Source organism: Equus caballus, chromosome 28 (assembly GCF_041296265.1).
Source record: "Equus caballus isolate H_3958 breed thoroughbred chromosome 28, TB-T2T, whole genome shotgun sequence".
NCBI lineage: Eukaryota > Metazoa > Chordata > Mammalia > Perissodactyla > Equidae > Equus > Equus caballus.
In genome coordinates, this window is record NC_091711.1 from 26,194,136 (window position 1) to 26,212,625 (window position 18,490).

At 39.5% G+C, this 18,490-nt stretch overlaps 1 protein-coding gene and 1 pseudogene across 12 annotated transcripts in view; both read right to left on the reverse strand.

Moving 5' to 3' along the window:
• The window catches only part of NTN4 (netrin 4), a 170,207-nt gene that overhangs the window by 68,727 nt on the left and 82,990 nt on the right, over nucleotides 1-18,490 (reverse strand). For all 12 annotated transcript variants that reach the window (XM_023631826.2, XM_070254507.1, XM_070254512.1 and 9 more), the window contains one exon: nucleotides 14,337-14,615. In XM_023631826.2, coding sequence (XP_023487594.2) covers nucleotides 14,337-14,615 — 279 coding nt within the window. The remainder of the gene's footprint in view (nucleotides 1-14,336; nucleotides 14,616-18,490) is intronic.
• On the reverse strand, nucleotides 9,576-12,305 carry LOC111771132 (aspartate aminotransferase, mitochondrial pseudogene; annotated as a pseudogene).

An 18,490-nucleotide genomic window follows, 5' to 3' on the forward strand; every position in this document is an offset into this window, starting at 1 on the left:
CAACCAGCCATGGGTTTTTCATTTGTTTGTTTTTTAGCTATTGATTTTTTCTCATTGAGATTATATTCATGTAACATAAAATTCATCAGTTTTACTATTTTAAAGCATACAATTCAGTGGTTTTTAGTATGTTCAAAAAGTTGTGCAACCATTACCACCATCTAATTCCAGAGCATCTTCATTCCCTTAAAAGAAACCTTGTGCCCATTAAGCAGTAACTCCCCATTCTTCCCCGAGCTCCAACCCCTGGCTATGACTAACTTACTTTGTCTTTATGGATTTGCCTATTCTGGACATTTCATATAAAAAGAATAATATAATATGTGGTCTTTTTTGTCTGGCTTCTTTCACTTAGCATAATGTTTTCAAGGTTCATTCATGTTGGAGCATGTATCAGGACTACATTCCTTTTCATGGTTGGATAATATTCCATCGTATTGATATATCACATTTTGTTCATTCCTCAGTTGATGGACATTGGGTTGTTTCTACTTTTTGGCTGTTATGAATAATGAATAATGTTGCTATGAACATTCATCTACAAGGTTTTGTGCAGACATATATTTTCAATTCACTTGGGTATATACTGAGGACAAGAATTGCTGGGTCACATGGTAACTCTCTGTTAAACTTTTTGAGGAACTTTTGGACTATTTTCCACAGGAGCAGTACCATTTTACATTCCCACCAGCAATATATGAGGGTACCAATTTCTTAATTTCATTTTCGAATTGTTCATTCCCAGCCTACAGAAATACAACCAATTTTTGTATATTGATCTTGTGCTCTGCAACTTTGCTGAACTTGTTTATCAGCAATAATAGTTTGTGTGTGTGTGTGTGTGTGTGTGTATGTGTATTCTTAAGGGTTTTCTAAATGCAAGATCATGTCATCTGTGAGTACAGAAAGTTTTATTTCTTGCTTCCAATCTAGATGCTTTTATTTCTTTTTCTTGCCTAATTGCCCTGTCTAAGACTGCTAGTACAATACTGAATAGATGTGGTGATAGCAGACCTCCCTGCTTTATTCCTGATCTTAGGGGGAAAGCGTTCAGTCTTCCACCATTACGTATGACGTTCAACGTGGGGTTTTCACGGGCGCCCTTTATCATGTTGAGTAAGTTCCCTTCTATACTTAGTTTGTTGAGCGTTTTTTCTTTTTAATTAAGAAAGGATGTTGGATTTTGTCAAAAACTTTTTCTGTATCCATTGAGATGGTCATGTTGCTTTTATCCTTCATTTTATTATTATGGTGTTAACATTGGCTGATTTTCTGATATTCAACTGACTTGGAATTTTAAAATATATAGTCACCTAGCTTTTTACTAGAATAAAATTTTATAGCCAAGAATATACCACTCTTCTCTATCCTTATTAGGGAAGTATAACTGCTCCTTCTAATAGTTTGAAAAAAATAGTGCATCCATCATGGCTGGGTTAGCAATGTCTAGACAAAAATATTTTAAGGTTTTATTTTGACTAAAAAGCAAAATTAAACTTCCATAGTACGAAGGTTTTGAGGGATTTGAAAAAAAATCTTTTTGTAGATGTAGTACAATAAATTAAGTGGAAATACAGTATTATTTATTATCTTGAGGGATAGCTGATGTATTAAGGAAGATTATCTCTTAATATTTATAACTTTCATCATTCTGCTTTTCAATTTGTGTAAGATGGCTACACGAGGTATTGAAATATTGTAAAAAGCTATTTGTTATAAGATACCTTTGTGCTATAGAAGCTCTTTGGTCTCTGAGCAAGTTTGATTGGAATAATTTATTCCTGAATGTTGAACATTTGAAACTTCATAATGATCTATTATTTAATATCTAAAACACAGAAAGCTTTCCTAGATATGTACTGCATGAAAACAGTTTAATTTCCTGGCAAAGCCATCCAATCCACCGTAATCCGAGGAAACTGAAGAAATAATGTAAGTGGAATGAATTCACACATCTCTTGTGACATCAGGTCCTTTAGCAACAAAAATGTAACATGTAGCATAAAATTAATTTAGTGGCATATGTTTAGTTACTTTATAAATGTTTTGGTTGCTATTTTAATTATAAACCAAGTGTTTTGTGGTTGCACTGTTAAAGTTTTTTATATTAAGAAAAAAAGAAATAAATTAAGGTTGGAATGGCATTTTAAAACTGAAATTCAATATATATGAAATAGAAATGAATTTCTACTATAATTTTTTCTGTTCAACTCAGTAAATCACATTAAAAAGTTCCAAAAGATTTTATGACACTCATACCCTGAAAAATATTTTAAGAAAAACAAGGACAACATCAGGACTGATACCATTATGTGTTTCTTCTTAGCCTCAATTTTCAGAAATCCAATAATTGAAAAGAAGTACTGAAGATAAGTCAGTTATTCTCCAAAGAAATGTGACGCTGGGTCAAAGGTGGAATAATCAGTCTTACTCTCCTAGTATTTGTACCATTACATTTATTTATGAAGCATGTGTGAAGGTATTTTCTTTCCTCTAATGTGACGTTAAAATATATTATTAGTCTTTATCTTACTGCTTTAATAAGACCACAATAATCTTCACAGTGAAAAAAACAAGCATCTTAATGTACATGAAACTCTACTAAAGATTTCTTAGTTTCTTTTCTTAGCATTATGTGGATAAATGTGACAAAGAGGGAATAAATTTTGGAATTAGAGAGATAGGGTTCCTAATCCCTGCTCTCAATAATCTTGGGCATGTTCCTTAATAACAAGACATAGTTTCCTACCTATAAAATAAGGTATAAAAAAAAAAAACCCAGCCCCATATATTTGTTTGAGGATTAAAAGAGAAAATATGCAGGTGAGTGACAGAGTCAATCAAGAATCTTCATTAATATTAATATTATTATCTGAAAGGAATCTCTTATTTTAAAAATGCCATTAATTCATTCATTCATATATTGATGCAGGATTTTTTAACCTGTTATATGTTAGACATTGTGAATGCCCCTGTATTTGCCATTAAAGAAGCAGATAGGTTAGGAGACAGAGAAGGTTGGACATGTAAATAATTACAATATAGTAAGGTAAATTTTTTTTTTCTGCTTTATCTCCCCCAACCACCCCCTGTACACAGCTGTATATCTTAGTTGCATGTCCTTCTAGTTGTGGGATGTGGGATGCCGCCTCAACGTGGCCTGACGAGGGGTGCCATGTCCGCGCCCAGGATCCAAACCCTGGGCCGAGGCAGCAGAGTGCGCAAACTTAACCACTCGGCCACGGAGCCGGCCTCGTGAGGTAAATGTTTTGATCAAGAGAAATACAGGGGACTCTGGGAGACCTGAGGAATGACTGGGGTTTTGTGTCAAGACCACTAATAACCCAAGTGCTTGGCAAAATAGGCTGTAGTTCCTGGCTTTGCATATTAGTGAGGTGAGGTGGCAAAGTTTGGAACCCATGTATTTTCACTATTCCTACTCCTGTGTAATTCCACAGAATTAAGTTCTCTTTTTATTATATATGAGAATTGAATTAACTTATGAATGAGAATTAAAAGATAAATATGCTACAACTCCATCTTTAGCCTCTATTCAGCATATGGAAATATTATGATCCCATGTTCTTTTTAATTTTAATGTCTACCAGGGCATTATGTGGGAAACAATGAAACCACTGCCCTTCAGGAATTCTAAGAGCTGACCCAGCCAGCTAAGTTACATGTCGTAGTGGTGCCCTTAGAGACGCAAAAATAAAAGACAAAGGACACTTGATCAGTGTTTACTCTTACGAATTTCATAATTGTTTGCATTATATGTAAAATATTTAATAGTGGAACAAATGTAATCATTTTTTCCATTTCTAATATGTGAGCCGAAAGCTAAAAATATATTTTAGGTTTTGAAACCACAGTTTTCTCCTTCTATCTAAACAGCTAGAGAGAAGAGTTAAAAAGATATCAGAATTCCATGACTAAAAATAATCTTATTATGAGTTAACAAATACTCTAGTCCTATATCCCCACATATGTACTCTTTAATTCCATTAAAATATTTACATTGCTAAGACATAATACACCAGTTGTTCTAATTATAGTATTAAGGGCTTGAATGCCAAGATTAACAGACCTTGTTTTCCTCACAATTTGAAATGGCTGCGAATTTTCTCTTTCTTGTGGAAGAACTAAGATATATTTACACACGTGTGTGTGTGTGTCTATTTTAACCTTATATGTCTGGTCACTAAAAATTCTTGTAAGAGGGAATAAGGGCTTAAATTACATCTTATCTTCTACCAAATGTAATTGTTTTAGGACAAATTGAAGTACATTTCCAGCTCTTACAAAATTGGCAAGGCACAAATGAAATACCATAGAGATATGAGACCTGGGGTTGTGAACCAGAAGTGAGATCTTTATCTGTAACTTCAGCTTTTCTCTTTCCATGTAGCTTCCTCCTCCCCCACCCACCCCAGCCCCTACCATTATATTAGCAGTGATAGGCCCAGAGATCTCACAGCTATCCACAGGATGGAACCAAAAATGCTATACTGACAAGGAAATATTCATAACAAAATGTGCTGTGAGATATGCCTTGAATATCTGAGGAGCCCTTTATAATAAGAAAAATGTCACATTTAAGTTGCTTCTTCCCAAATTTATAGGACTAGCAGCTCAATCCTGTTAAAAACCCCTCATTTTTGTATCTTCACAATGCTCCAATTTTGACCTAAATATAGATGTGTTTCATTTCTGCAAAGCACGTTCATGAAAAGTTGAATAAACAAATATTACATTTTGGAGAATCAATCTTACTTTTCTATTGGCTTATATTTCACCTTTAGAGATGTCAGCTCTGACACCAACATTTTAGCTTTCAGGTATTTTTATCCTTTAACATCTCTGTGAAATAGTCAAAGGCCTATAAATAAATATTTAAATGTTCTGGGAATTGAAAGAACCCAGCAGGGAATTCTTTCATGAGTATAAAAAACATTTTGTAATGCCTCTAGATTTGAAGTATTCTGGTTCCCTAATCATCAAACAAAAAGAGTAATTTCAGGCAACTTTGGCCTTTAAAAGAAAGTATGTTACTCTCTATAGAGAGAAAATATGGCTAGATTCATTGGGAAGTTTTACAGTCAAAACACTAATAATTTCCAGCCATGAACATATTTCACTGCCTTGCCCTTCTACTAGGAAACATACGGTAGTAAATGAAGTATAATCAACATTCTGTACACATTCCACGGCATCTGTAGTTACTCATTGCCAAGGGACTACTGGCAAAGCTATACCATAATAACACGGGAACACTGAAACAGGAAGAGCAAGACTTTCAAATGGATTGGGGATGGTCTCACACTAACTGTATCCAATTGGCAGGGTTTATATTTTGTTAAGATTGGGAGTAGAACATTGTGCCCCCTTTGGTGATAGGATTACCCATTCCTCCAAATGTAACATGACAAGTAAATGATCAGGATTGCTGCTGCCTTTCATCAGCAGTGGATATGACTGAGAGTTGGAGATGGAAGTAAACTTTGGTAATAAACAAAACCAAATATGGATATATTTGGTTTTAATGCCCATATTTGGTTTTATCTCTTCTTTACCCATATCTCTTTCTAATAAAACCAAAGATGCCCATCAAAGGTGATGTGTATCCCCCCACAAGATGATCACTTATTATTATTTACTTTGTAGATAATCCAGACTTATTGCTTTCACTGTTTCTTTCTTCCCTTCGGGCCATTTCATTAGTTGTTGAATGGAAGAGAAGAGAGAATCAATGATAATTTCTGGTTCCATATTAAAATGCAGATGACTTAGGTAGCTTACCTAGCCCTATAAAAAGAGTCTTTATAACACTTTTTTTTCTTTTAAAGATTGGCACCTGAGCTAACATCTGTTGCCAATCTTCCTTTTTTTCCCTTCTTCTCCCCAAAGCCTCCCAGTATATAGCTGTATATTCTAGTTGTGGGTCCTTCTAGTTCTGCTATGTGGCATGCAGCCTCAGCATGGCTTGATGAGCGGTGCCATGTCCACACCCAGGATCCGAACCAGTGAAACCCTGGGCCGCCGAAGCAGAGTGTGCGAACTTAAACACTTGGTCACGGGGCCAGCCCCAAGAAGAGTCTTTTTAATAAGAGTTTTTTCTTGGTAGCCTATTGGGGGAGGAGGTGGGGTAGGAACGACTCAGTGTGGAGTAATTACTCTATCACTGTGACTTCAAGCAAGTAAATTAATCTCTCTCTACTTCAGTTGCCTTCATTTGCAGAACAGAAATAAAAATCCCTAACTTCCAGGGATGTCGTAAGGGTCAAGTGAAACAACGCCTGGGAAAGGGCTTCATAAAATATAAAGCAGTAAGTCTTCGGTGGTGGGAATGCTCTTCGCTCTCTCGTGTCATTTCCCTCCTTGCTCAGTTTAGATTCCATGGTCCACCATGAGAATCAATCCTCTGAGCCCACCCCCCTCTCCCTTGCCCCTTCTGTCCTTTCTCTCCTCTTTTTTCTCTGTTCTTGACATAACGTCAACCCTGTTTAGATCTAAGTCTTTAACAGCACAACAATAGCCAAAAGAGGCTGAGCTTTGGTGTCTGACAGGCAAATTTAAACTGTGGCTCTACCCTTTCTTAACTTTGGGGAAGTCACTTAACATTTTCAAGCCTCACTTTCTCATCTATGAAGGAAAATGATGGTGATACATCGTCTAGTTGTTGTGAAGATTAAACTCAATGACATTTCTAGCATGATAGCACAAGACCTGGCACATGGCAAGCATTCAATAAGTGGTAACTATTAGTAGTATTTATAGTCCATGATGATTATTTTTTTCAATGCTGAGAAGACCTAAGACTAATTTACAGATGTTCATTTCAAACATGAATGTATGTTTTGCTATATAAAAATGTGTTAAAATTTTGATTAATATTCTTATTTAATAATTTTATTGGTTGTTTTTAAACCCATGGTTCTTTTACTTAATACCTTGAAGACGCGAGAGCTTTCTAATGATTACTTTTGGCTTATTCACAGTACAGTAAAGAATTTTTAAAAAGAAGATGAAACTATGGTCTTAAATCCGTTCTGAATTGATGAAACATGCCATGTGAGATGTGCAAACATAAATACATGAATAAATGCATTCAGGTTCAGATGAGAAAAACTTTTGTAATGAAACTATATGAATGATTCTAAAACCTGCCTTATACAGCTAGGCAGCTAACTAACATTTTCCTCAAACTCACAGGTCTAAATGTTTGCTCTTAGATTTAAAACACATCAGTCAAAGTACTGACACTCTTTTCTATTGAGTTTCTGATTACAAAAGAAAAATCCACCTTTCCAAGTGTACCTCAAGGCATTTAAACAATTCTCCCCGTATTCTAAGGCTTCTGTGTTATTCAGTGGATGATATTTTAGTAAAACTATGAAACTCTCCATGTTCCTTCTTTTTACCACCCATCATCCAACAGCTGTAAAATCACCAGCTGCTAGGAAAAAAGACAACTAAATCAGTCTTCTCCAGCTGCAAAGAGGGAAAGCTTAAGATCTCCTCTTCACATAATTTCTGGGATCCCAGCAGGCTGGAGTCAAAGTAGTTTTCCTTGCCACAAGACCCCTAGCCTTGAACACATGTCAAACAGCACATAAGCTATGACTTATTTTTGTTGTTATTGGGGAAGAAGTGTATCTGGGAGAAGTAGTGGAAGTGGCTGCAATAATACAATATAATAACAGCAGTGTAAGGAGTGTCTACCATATCCCAGACACTGGCTATCATATTATTTTAATCCTCACAATAACTATATAAGGTAGATATTATCTTCATTTTATTAGGAAACTGAGGTTCAGTGAAACTGAGTAACTTCGTAAACACTGTGGTGAGTCAAACTCAGGTCTATTTGACTCCATGCTGGGGTCTTAATCACTGTGCTCTTTTGCCTTCCAGTAAAATGAACAGATGAGGAAAAATTGAACTGATGAAGGATAAATGGAAATGGATCTGGGAAGAAGGGGAAACATGGAAAAGATGGTACTACTTTAAAAGACACAGGAGGAGTGTTTTAAGGTAAATGAGGCTGCCCACTTGTACCCCACTTCATGCCTTTTCCTATTCCCTTCTCCCAAAAAAGGAAAATGACCCCTTTTAGCTTAGGAAACAGACTAAGGGGTAGGCCTGGTGGTGTAGTGGTGAAGTTTGTATGCTCTGCTCCACGGCCCAGGGTTTGAGGGTTTGGATTCTGGGCGTGGACCTGCATACTGCTCATCAAGCCATGCTGTGATGTCCCACATATAAAATAGAGGAAGACTGGCACAGATGTTACCTCAGGGCCAATCTTCCTCACCACAAAAAAGAAAAGAAAAGAAAAGAAACAGACTAAGTGTCATTTCCATTAACTTCTATCATCAGCCATCCAAAATTCTAGCCCACAAAATCAGATTCATTAATTATTCATCCTCACAATATAAACTGCAGATAAATTGGCATAGTCTATAAAGCAGCAGCTCTCAAATTTTAGCAAGCACTGGAATCACCTGAGGGCTTGTTAAACACAGCTTCCTGGGCCCCATCTCTAGAGTTTCTGATTCAGTAGGTCTGGGGTAGGGCTTGAGAATTTGTAATTCTGACAAGTTCCCTGGGGATGCTAATGCTGCTGGTTCAGGGACCACACTTTGAGAATGACTGCTATAAAGAAAAACTGTGCTAAAGAAAGTTCGATTCCTATCCGCATACCCATGACGAGCTGACTAGTGAAAGAACAGCATTTCTTAAGAGGTTACCTTCCATCCTGCAGGCACAATTTGTGAATCCAGTTTTTGTAGCTGCATAGGTATAATGAATGGTGTTCAGAGACACACAAATGTGGGAGGACAATTGACCTTATGGCCATATTCTTAATGAGGAAAAAGACTATGCCTTTTTTTTTTTTTTTTTTTTTTTGGAAAGTGGTTGAGAAATTATTGAGTAAAGATAGGAAAACATGGCTAAACTTTGGGTGGTTATAATATTGATTAAAATAATGTCTTGGATGCATGTGAGAATGATCTAAACATGATATGAAATAATTCATAGTCCTCTTTAACTAGGAAATACACCTGAATGAGTTTCAATAAAATAATTGAGAGCTATTTGGTTTTTCATCTGTCACCTCACAAACTGACATTTTCCTATGCCCACGCTATTCTCACACTTGCACATTCTAAGTTAGCTACTGATGTCAGTTAGATGCAGTATTTGGATAGCGTATCCTGCAAGAGATTTTCTAACTTTTTTTTTCCAGGAGGATCTCATCCCACTGATAAATGTATCAACACGATCCCAAGTGATTGCCTCCTTCATGACAATAGAAAGTCTGCAAATTCTGGAGGGAAATTTGAACTGGTGGTAGGGAAAATTGAACTGAGAAGCATTTCTGTAGGACTGAGCAGGGGCTGGAGACCTAGAAAGCACCGGCTGAACATTTAATCAAGACTTCCCCGTCTATACCACATCCTAATGATACTAACATTTGCTATTTTACCAACTACCCATGTAACTTCTACTTAGGGCATCTACTCCCTAGTTAGCCAAAAAACCAAAACAACAACAACAACAACAAAAAAGGAAATGAAAACGTCTATGCTTTTAATGTGCAATTTGCTCAGGTAAGCAATCAGAGTAATAAAAACATCACCTTCATAAGAGGCAACCATTTCCAAATTTAATACCAGCTCTTTATAATCCATAAAAAATATACATAAAAATAAAATGCACCTAAGTTTAGAGATGGGAAAAATCTCAAACCAGAAGCACTCACATTTCCAACCCTAAGCCTCTGCTGGTCCAATTGCTTATGGCTTTTTTTTTTAAGGGAGTACAGCCAGCAAGGATTCTCATGCAACTGGATCCCTGGAGGCCAACATAGCTTTGGCCAGTTAGCCTGCTTCCTGCCCCTCACCTGGCCCAGCACCAGGTTTGACTTGGTCTTGCCTGGTTTCGGGACATGCTGCAGTCACAGCACCAGGGATACCACCAGTCCTGCAGAGGTAGAGACCCATACGAAAACCAGGTAGCAGGATGTCACAAAACTAGTATTATTTTAAAAAGAAATTGCTTCCCATTTCAAAGCAGCCTGAGATTAGCAAGGAAATGAGGTTTCCATCCTATAGGGTCTTCTAGGATGAAGACTCCTCATTCTAACATCCTTTTGAAATGGAAAAACACAACTATCTAATCCCCTTTACTTGGCTATGCAGATCCTCTTTATAGGTTGATTGGGTTTTTTCCCCTTATTTTGGGGGGGTTTACATTAACTTTATTGTAACAGAGAAACCAGAATGCAATAAGAGGCTGGCACTGTGACCAAGTGGTTAAGTTGGCACACTCTGCTTCAGCAGCCCAGGGTTTCTCCAGTTCGGAGCCTGGGTGCAGACACAGCACCGCTCATCAGGCCATGCTGAGGCAGCGTCCCATACAGCAGAACAAGAAGGACATACAATTAGAATATACAACTATGTACTGGGGGTGCTTTAAGAAGAAGAAAAAAAAGAAAAAAAAAAGATTGGCAACAGATGTTAGCTTAGGGTCAATCTTAAAAAAAAAATGTCTATGTGATTAGAGCAGATGGAGGTTATCTTTCTGAAGGGTGAAGCCTAAGCCCAGCTGGCAGCTCATAAAGGTTAAAAACAAAGCCAAGAGCATCCTCTTTCCTGGTTCTACCCTGCATTGCCTGACCTATTATGTGAGGTGAGCGACTGCACAACCTCACTGAACGAAGGTACACGGTCCAATCAGGCAGAGGCAACATCCTGAGAGGAGACAAGTAAACAATCATTAAAGAGGATGCTGAAATAAGATGCAGTTGCCTACTCTCTGCTATTCTTTGCCAAGAAAGGTGAGGGTATGGGATGAGCAGTAAATTACATTTTTCATTCTTCACATAAGTAAATCCTGATAGGATGGGGTTGATGGCCAATCAAGCAATAGAATAGGATGAAAATCTAGGCTAGTTATACACCTTCACGCCTAAGGAAAAGAACAGCAGTGCAGATGGAGAACTCCTGGGTCAGCCTCTCCACCTGTTCGGGCTTTACCCCTGTGAAACAAAATCTGCCAATCTGGTCAGGGATGCGCTGCCTGTCGTGGGAGCACCCTTCTTCTTGAGGTTGGAGACCAGCTGAGTTCTCATGCTAATGATGTGGTTGGCCCTGAAGTTCAATTCTTGCAACCATTGTTTCCACAAATCCAGCTGTCAGAATGGTTGAGGCAATCCGGGCCCCTTTGAGAAGAGGGTTGGAATACGTGGAACGGATCAAGATCTTCAACTGTCACTCCCCCCTTTTGGCTTCATCAGCATCTTCGCAGACCACAGTGAAGGCTCCCACACAGTCACCATATAAGTCCACGTTCTTGGCAAAGGATTGGAAGAGACAAATATTAATGCCCTCTTCAATGAAGTGGCGCACTGCCCAGGCATCCTTGTTACCATCACCACCGGCAAAGCCTTGGTAGGCCACTTCAAAGAACGAAAAGAGATTCTGTTTCCTCACTACCGTTGCTATTTCCTTCCACTGCTTAGAATGAGGGTCCACTCGCCTGGGATTGTGGACATGGTCATGCAGGAGAAAAACACTTTGCTCTGGCATTTTTAAAGTGTCCTTCATAGCACTGTGAAGTCAAAGCTACAAGTCTTGGGGTCACAGTATCAATAACCATGTAGCTGCATCCAGCGTCCCTGAGGATGGGTGTATGATTTTCCCAGGATGTTTGGGCAGAAAGACATCTCGGCTGAACTTTAAAAATCTTTGCAGAAAACTGGCTGCGGTCCTTAGGGCCTCAGTTCCAGAAATGGTCTGCACAGTGACATACTGGTCACTTTTCAGCACTCTGCTGTTCTCACCCAGGGCTAATTTTGCAGAAACCTTACAAAATTCAGCCAGTCTCACAATGGACAGGTATTCTTTGTCCATTTTTTTTGCACCAATCTGGGCCTCTGCCTTCCGGAAGCTAGGGATCATGTAAGGCTTTCCACTATCATCGCAGTAGGCACCACCTCCTAGATTCATCTTTTTGCTGTTGGTGTCTCTCTTACAGATTCCTGTGACTCCTAGGATGGGATCTGGGGGTCCCATCTCCCACTGAGATGGATCTGGCAGAGGCTGCCACAGCGAGGCCTGGGTGGAGGGCGGCAGGACCCCAGACAGGATGCAGCCAGAGCACTGCAAGGCCATGGTGGGCAGCAAGCATGCAGCGGGTAGTGGCAGAGTGAAGCAGACGGCCAGCAGGCGCAGACCCGGAGGCTCGGGCTCATGGATTGACAGTTTTCTTGCTGGCAGAAGATTGTACAGAATTCTTGTATTTCAAGACTTTTGCAAAAGTCTCATAACTTGGGGTAATTATCCCTTGTTGAATATAGCAGAACAAATAGGAATTTCTAGAATTTTCACTTTAGCCTTAGAAAGCATTGCTCACTCTTTGACAGTTTACATTCAGAGGACTTAAAAAAGTAAAAGAAAACAAAACTATTCCTTTTAAATGTATACTGATAAATGTCTTGTAAGTCTCTGGGGAGCCTGGTAATTTAGTTTGGTTGATAAGAGCCATTCAGGTTGTCTCACAGGTCATTTACCCACAAATATGGCTTCTCTGGGCCATGCTATGGGGGCCTCTAGGCTTGTGTCTGTCCTTTTGCTCAGGACTCGACCCTGAAGTGATTCTATAAGGCCTGAATTATAAGAGACAGTTGAGGAGACAAAAGGCCAGCATCTTAGTTCAGGCTGCTACAACAAAGTACTAAAGACTAGGTGGCTTATAAACAGCAGAGACTTGTTTCTCACAGTTCTGAAGGCTGAAAGTCTAAGGTCAGGGTGCCAGCATGGTCAGGTTCTGGTGAGGGTTGTCCTCCAGGCTGCAGACTGCTAATTTCTCACTGTGTCCTCATATGGCGGGCGGAAAGCTAGCTAGTTCTTTGACCTCTTCTTTTAAGGCTACTATGCCCATTCATGAGAGCTCCACTCTCATGACCTAATTATCTCCCAGAGGGCCCCACCTTCACATACCATCACACTGGGATTAGGGTTTCAACATACGGATTTTGGGGTGATACAACCATTCAGTCCATTGCGCCTATAGGTTCTCTTTTCACTAATTCATTTAAATATAATGACAAAAATTTACTAGCACTCTACTTCACAAAAACTTTCTAGTTTTACAGTCGAGTAGGTTGACATGTCTCTAGAATCTCTGGGTTATTTTCTATTTGGATCATACCTGAACCCAAGTAACTTAGATATACCAAATTATCCCATCCTTTATTTAAAGCAATATTAGTTCAAAGACCCATTAGTGTCTGGAAACTAGTGTTTGTTGAATGAATGTTGCATTTTCTTCAACTGGAGAGACCCAGATTCACTGAAGTAACAGCATTGTTTCTATTTTCGTTACTCTCTGGCCACTGTCCTAGTCAGATGCTCTGAGGCCTTTTAAATGTTATTTATTTTTTTATTTTGCTTTGATGAGAAGTATCAGAGCAAAATATAAAATTAAAAAATTGAGGTGCTCTCCTACTTGCCTTCTCCTTGCCTACTCCTATCCGGAGCTCTGGATGCAGCCCAACAAGGTGCCTGCTGTCTGGGCCACTTTGTATCTTTTTTGGAAGAAGGTCATATGAGGACAAACAAGACTGTAATTTTTCATCATCTCTCTAAGCCTATGTTGCTATCATTCAGACACCTACGGAACACCCTCTTCTGGCTTAGGTAATGCACGAGGTCCTGAGGATACAAAGGTCACCCAGGCCCTGTCCTCAGGAGTTCAGGATCTCCTGGAAGATGCAGACAAGCAAAAGTTCAGAGGAAAGCACAAGACGTGTGAACCTGGAGGAGAGTTTAACTCTGCCTTAGGGTGAGAGGGGGTCAGGCCGCTCTTCACAGAGAATTATTATTCATTCTATTGGCCAGATAGCAAAAGAGACAAGGCTTTAAACTGAGGTTCTTATTTTTTCCACTTTAAAATCTACTCAACAATGGTCCCCATTTACCTTACCGTCAAAGCTGGCTTCTGTGTGATAATGCCACTAATATGATTATGCCAACCTCTCCTACTGCTCATCTTACACTTTATATCTGAAGGTCCTGGTACTCAAAACTGGCATGGATGCTTTCCAAAGAATCAGGTTATCATACTTGACTATAATTCTAAAATTGAAGATTAAAACACAAGTTAATAGGCACTTTCTAGGATGGGTACGAGTTGGAGGAGTGAATCGCAGAGGAAGAAGGAAGAAGTACTATGCAAGCACAGACCAACCTTAAGGGAACTTAGACTACCAACGCCCAAAGCTGAAGGGAACTCGTGACTTGTCTTTCATAGGTGTGCACTTGGTTACATACCACGTGGAATGTTCCTGGGGCCTTGACGGGTCTGAAGCCATCAACAGGTACACATTGATCAGCATGGCCGTTACAGAAGCAGCTGCCCTTGACGATGAAATCATAGATTGCATAGTGTGTAAAATGCTGAGGCTTTGCATTCAGGTCATTTCCCTGACAGGGACAAGACTGTCGTTTTAGCAGCTGCACACGGAGGTTGGTGATCTTCAGCTGCTCCTGTGCTTTCGCACCATAAGGGTTCTCCACGTCATACGGTGGTGACAAAGCTCTGAAAATAACCTGTAAAGAAAAAAGAAATACCATGTGTGCATAAGGCTGTGTGCAAATCCTGAACTGTTTACCCCACATAGTCCTGGTTTGATTTATACCTTTTGTCATCTGCAAGTGATAAGATAAGAGGTACTTTGACCTTGATCACACCTGAGGAAGAGTCGCCCTGTTATTCCAAGGAACAGATGTGCTGCCTGTTTGGATGCAGAAGAAGTGTAAATTGAGTAAGCGGCAGAGACCGACTCTTGAGATGGAGGCAGCCGTGCAGAGTTCTTGGGGGAAGCACGTTCTGGCAGAAAGAGCAGCACGTTTGAAGGCCATGAAGCGGAATTAAGCTTGGCTTATTCAAGGAAGAACAAGGCCAGTGTGACTGGAGTCCACGGGACAAGGGGAGAGCATTTGGAGAGGAGGACAGAGCTGATGCAGACACATCCTGAATAGAACCCTTTAAAGCCCGTGGGAGTTATTCGGACTGTGGTGGGAAGCCGCCGGAAGGTCATAGGCAGAGAATTATATGATCCAATTTGCCTTTTTAAAAAAGATAACTCCTTTCTGTGAAGAGAACGGATTGTAAAGGGTGAAGAATAAAAGCAGGAAGACCAGTTAGAAAGCAATTGCAAAATCAAGATCCAGGCTCTTATGTTTCTAAAGGAGGTGTGACTCTTTGAAAGACTGATCAGTTATTAATTGGGGCCCCTGTTGCTACACATATGCTTGGTTCTCCTTTTCTGGATCTGTCTTCCAAGCCTGCGGCGCGTATTTGGAATAGCTTTGCTGGTAGTAAATATACAATCCTTTGAGGGTAGATTTGATTTCTGAAATTAGTCAAAAGTCACTTAAACCCAAATGCAGTGAGTAAAGAGCTGGATCAAGTTAGTTAACAGCACTTTTAGTTAAATGCAAAGTATAATTAAGTAATGAGATAGTTTCTATTGTGTAGGTTATACATAGACGCTGAAGGCAATTTAAAACTTTAGTTCTGAGGAGGAAACCAGGGGAATGGAAGGCTCAGAAAGGGTGGACTCGGGCATGTGTGTGAGCCTATACATTATGTGAGGGCTTATAAAAGAGGGCCCTGGGGTGGGTGGTGCAAAATTCTCTAGTGGATCTGTTACTTTGGGGAAGCAGAGGTTGGTGGAAGAAGAAATCACTGCCAGTGGAAACCAAGGAATATAAGAAAAGAATTCCAAAATACTTTATAACATGAAACAGTATTATAAAGAGACCAACACTGTTATACGTTATTATGCAGGTTTAAAAAAAAAAAAAAGAACAAAATCCCAAGCAAGTTCATTAACCTATATAATAAGAGACACAAAGGCTCCGCTGAAAAATTCTTAAGTATCTCTTGGCTTTTTAAAGATATTTTAAAACTCTATCCACAAAAAAATGAACATTTTCATAATCAAGTAGTCTGAAAGTAGAGTAATTATTAAAAAGGTTTTGTGGGCCGGCCCTGGGACCGAATTGGTTAAGTTCACACGCTGCACTTCGGCAGCCCAGGGTTTTGCTGGTTCGGATCCTGGGCGCGGACATGGTATCGCTTGTCAGGCCACGTTGAGGTGGCATCCCACATGTCACAACAAGAAGGACTCACAACTAAAATATACAACTATGTACTGGGGGGATTTGGGGAGAAAAAGTGGAATAAAAAAATTAAAAAAAAAAAGAAGATTGACAACAGTAGTTAGCTCAGGTGCCAATCTTTAAAAAAAACAAAAAGTAGGTTTCGGATAAACTCCAGTTTCAAGAGAAAGTATCTAAAAGTCACTTTCCAGAAAGAAAAAAAATTGTTTAAGGGATACTTTGGATATAAAAATTTCCTTTTAGAAATCAATTTTACACCAAAAGTATGAAAAGGCAAGAATCAACTGTATAGGATCATATCTCCAGGTCTAATGGTAGAGAATTGTCATCAATGAAATATGACTTTGAGGAGGGGGTAATAATTCAATGGACACTTGGCCTCCCACAGCTCATTCTCCACCCAGCAGCCAAACTGATTCTCTATAAACAGAAGTTGGATCATGTCACTCCCTTGCTTAAATCCATCCTCACCCAAAAACCTCCCATTTCTTTCAATAAAATACAAAGTCTTTAAAATAGTCCTGCCTATTTTGAGTCTTAGTGCTTATTAGCATGGGACACATTAGATTTGTGGTCGTTTGACGATTTACTGTCTTCCCAGTCTAAAGTGTGAACTTCTTGAGCAGAGTGGCTGATATATCCCAGGACAGTGCCTGGCACAGAGTGGGTATTCAATACATTTTTGGTAAATTAATTAGAACATTGTTCTTGGCACTCAAGTAATAGGTGAAGATTTCACATAACTTCCTTTTCAGGGTCCTAAATAGGTTCACATAATAAATTCATGCTATAGGACCACAAGGGAGAGGCAAGAACTTGTATTATAACAACAGTTATAAATAACTGAATCATTAACCAGTATTTCTAATTATTTCTGCATTTCTCGCTAGTTTCGAACTTGCAAAACTTAGAAAAAGCTGTAACTTAAACTTAAACAATATTCAGCGCCATTTATTCACACGTAAAGTTGGGGGAAAGCAACGTATTATGGAATACAATTTTCCAACAAATTCTATGTCACCTCTTGGAAAGTCAGTGTAGAAGTAACGTCTCTTTCTTTTAACAATAGCCTAAAGCAGAACATGATTTCATATTTTGAATCGTTAAAAAAATAAAAAACATTGAATCCATTGTAAGATTTATTTTCAATATGACATGCCAAACACTGGCATTCTATTAGACCTTTGTAAAGAAATCTTGCTCTAAATAAGTGGCGTGGCTCCCTCCTAGTTTATCAACCACAGTAATGCAAGGACATGGGGAAAGGGTAACCAGCGCCAGCTAAATAAGTTTTCCACTGAAAAGTCTATGGCGTACTTCTCTACGTTGTCGCCCACACTTCCTTTTCCTGAACATTGGAGGCAACTGTTTGCTCCCTCTGTTCCTGACACATATTCACCCTTGACATTTACATTAGTTCCCTCTCTTTCCCTCCCCGTCCCAGCCTCCCCCTGAGAATTGTTCAGCACATTCAAGGCTAAAGGAAGATCTGTCAAGGTTTGTAGGAACTTAGAAGCTCTTTTGCTTCCTGAACCCAGACTGTGGAAGCTGAATGGCGGCTCTGTGCTTGGTGTGCATGACACCACAGTTGGCATGCTGATATCAGCAGGGAAGGGACATCATGACCCCTGAGGCTGCATGCTGGAAAGGAGACAGCCAGTGCCACAGACACAAAAGTGAACGGGAATTTAAACCATGAAATCTTTTTTCCAGAAAGGAGACGCCTTAATCTGATACCCTGGGAAATGGATCTACCCTGAGTCAGGAAACAAAGAGTGCGCCAATCCAGATGCTTCGAACTTCTGGCAGGTCGCCCTTTGGGTCCCACCCAGTTTTTCTTCAAATATCCCCAGAAGAAGTCTGTATGGCACTACTAAAATGAAGTAAGAAAAAGTGTAGAAGCTCTCCATATAATATCAGCCTCTTCTGTTTTTGTGCCCATCAGGAACAGGATGTATCTATGGGCCCACCACAGTGCCTGTATCTGTGATTGCTTCTGAATATACACTCCTAACAAGACAGTTAAAAAAGCCTCCACGGGCTGGCCCCATGGCCTAGTGGTTAAGCTCATTGTGCTCAGCTTCTGTGGCCCAGGTTCAGTGCCTGGGCACAGACCTATACCACCTGCTGGTAGCCATGCAGTGGTGATGACCCACATACAAAATAGAGGAAGATGGGCATGGATGTTAGCTCAGGCCGAATCTTCCTCAAATAAAAGAGGAAGATTGGCAACAGATGTTAACTTGGGGTGAATCTTCCTCAGGGGGAAAAAAAAGCCAGAGGGTAAGTAGGACCAA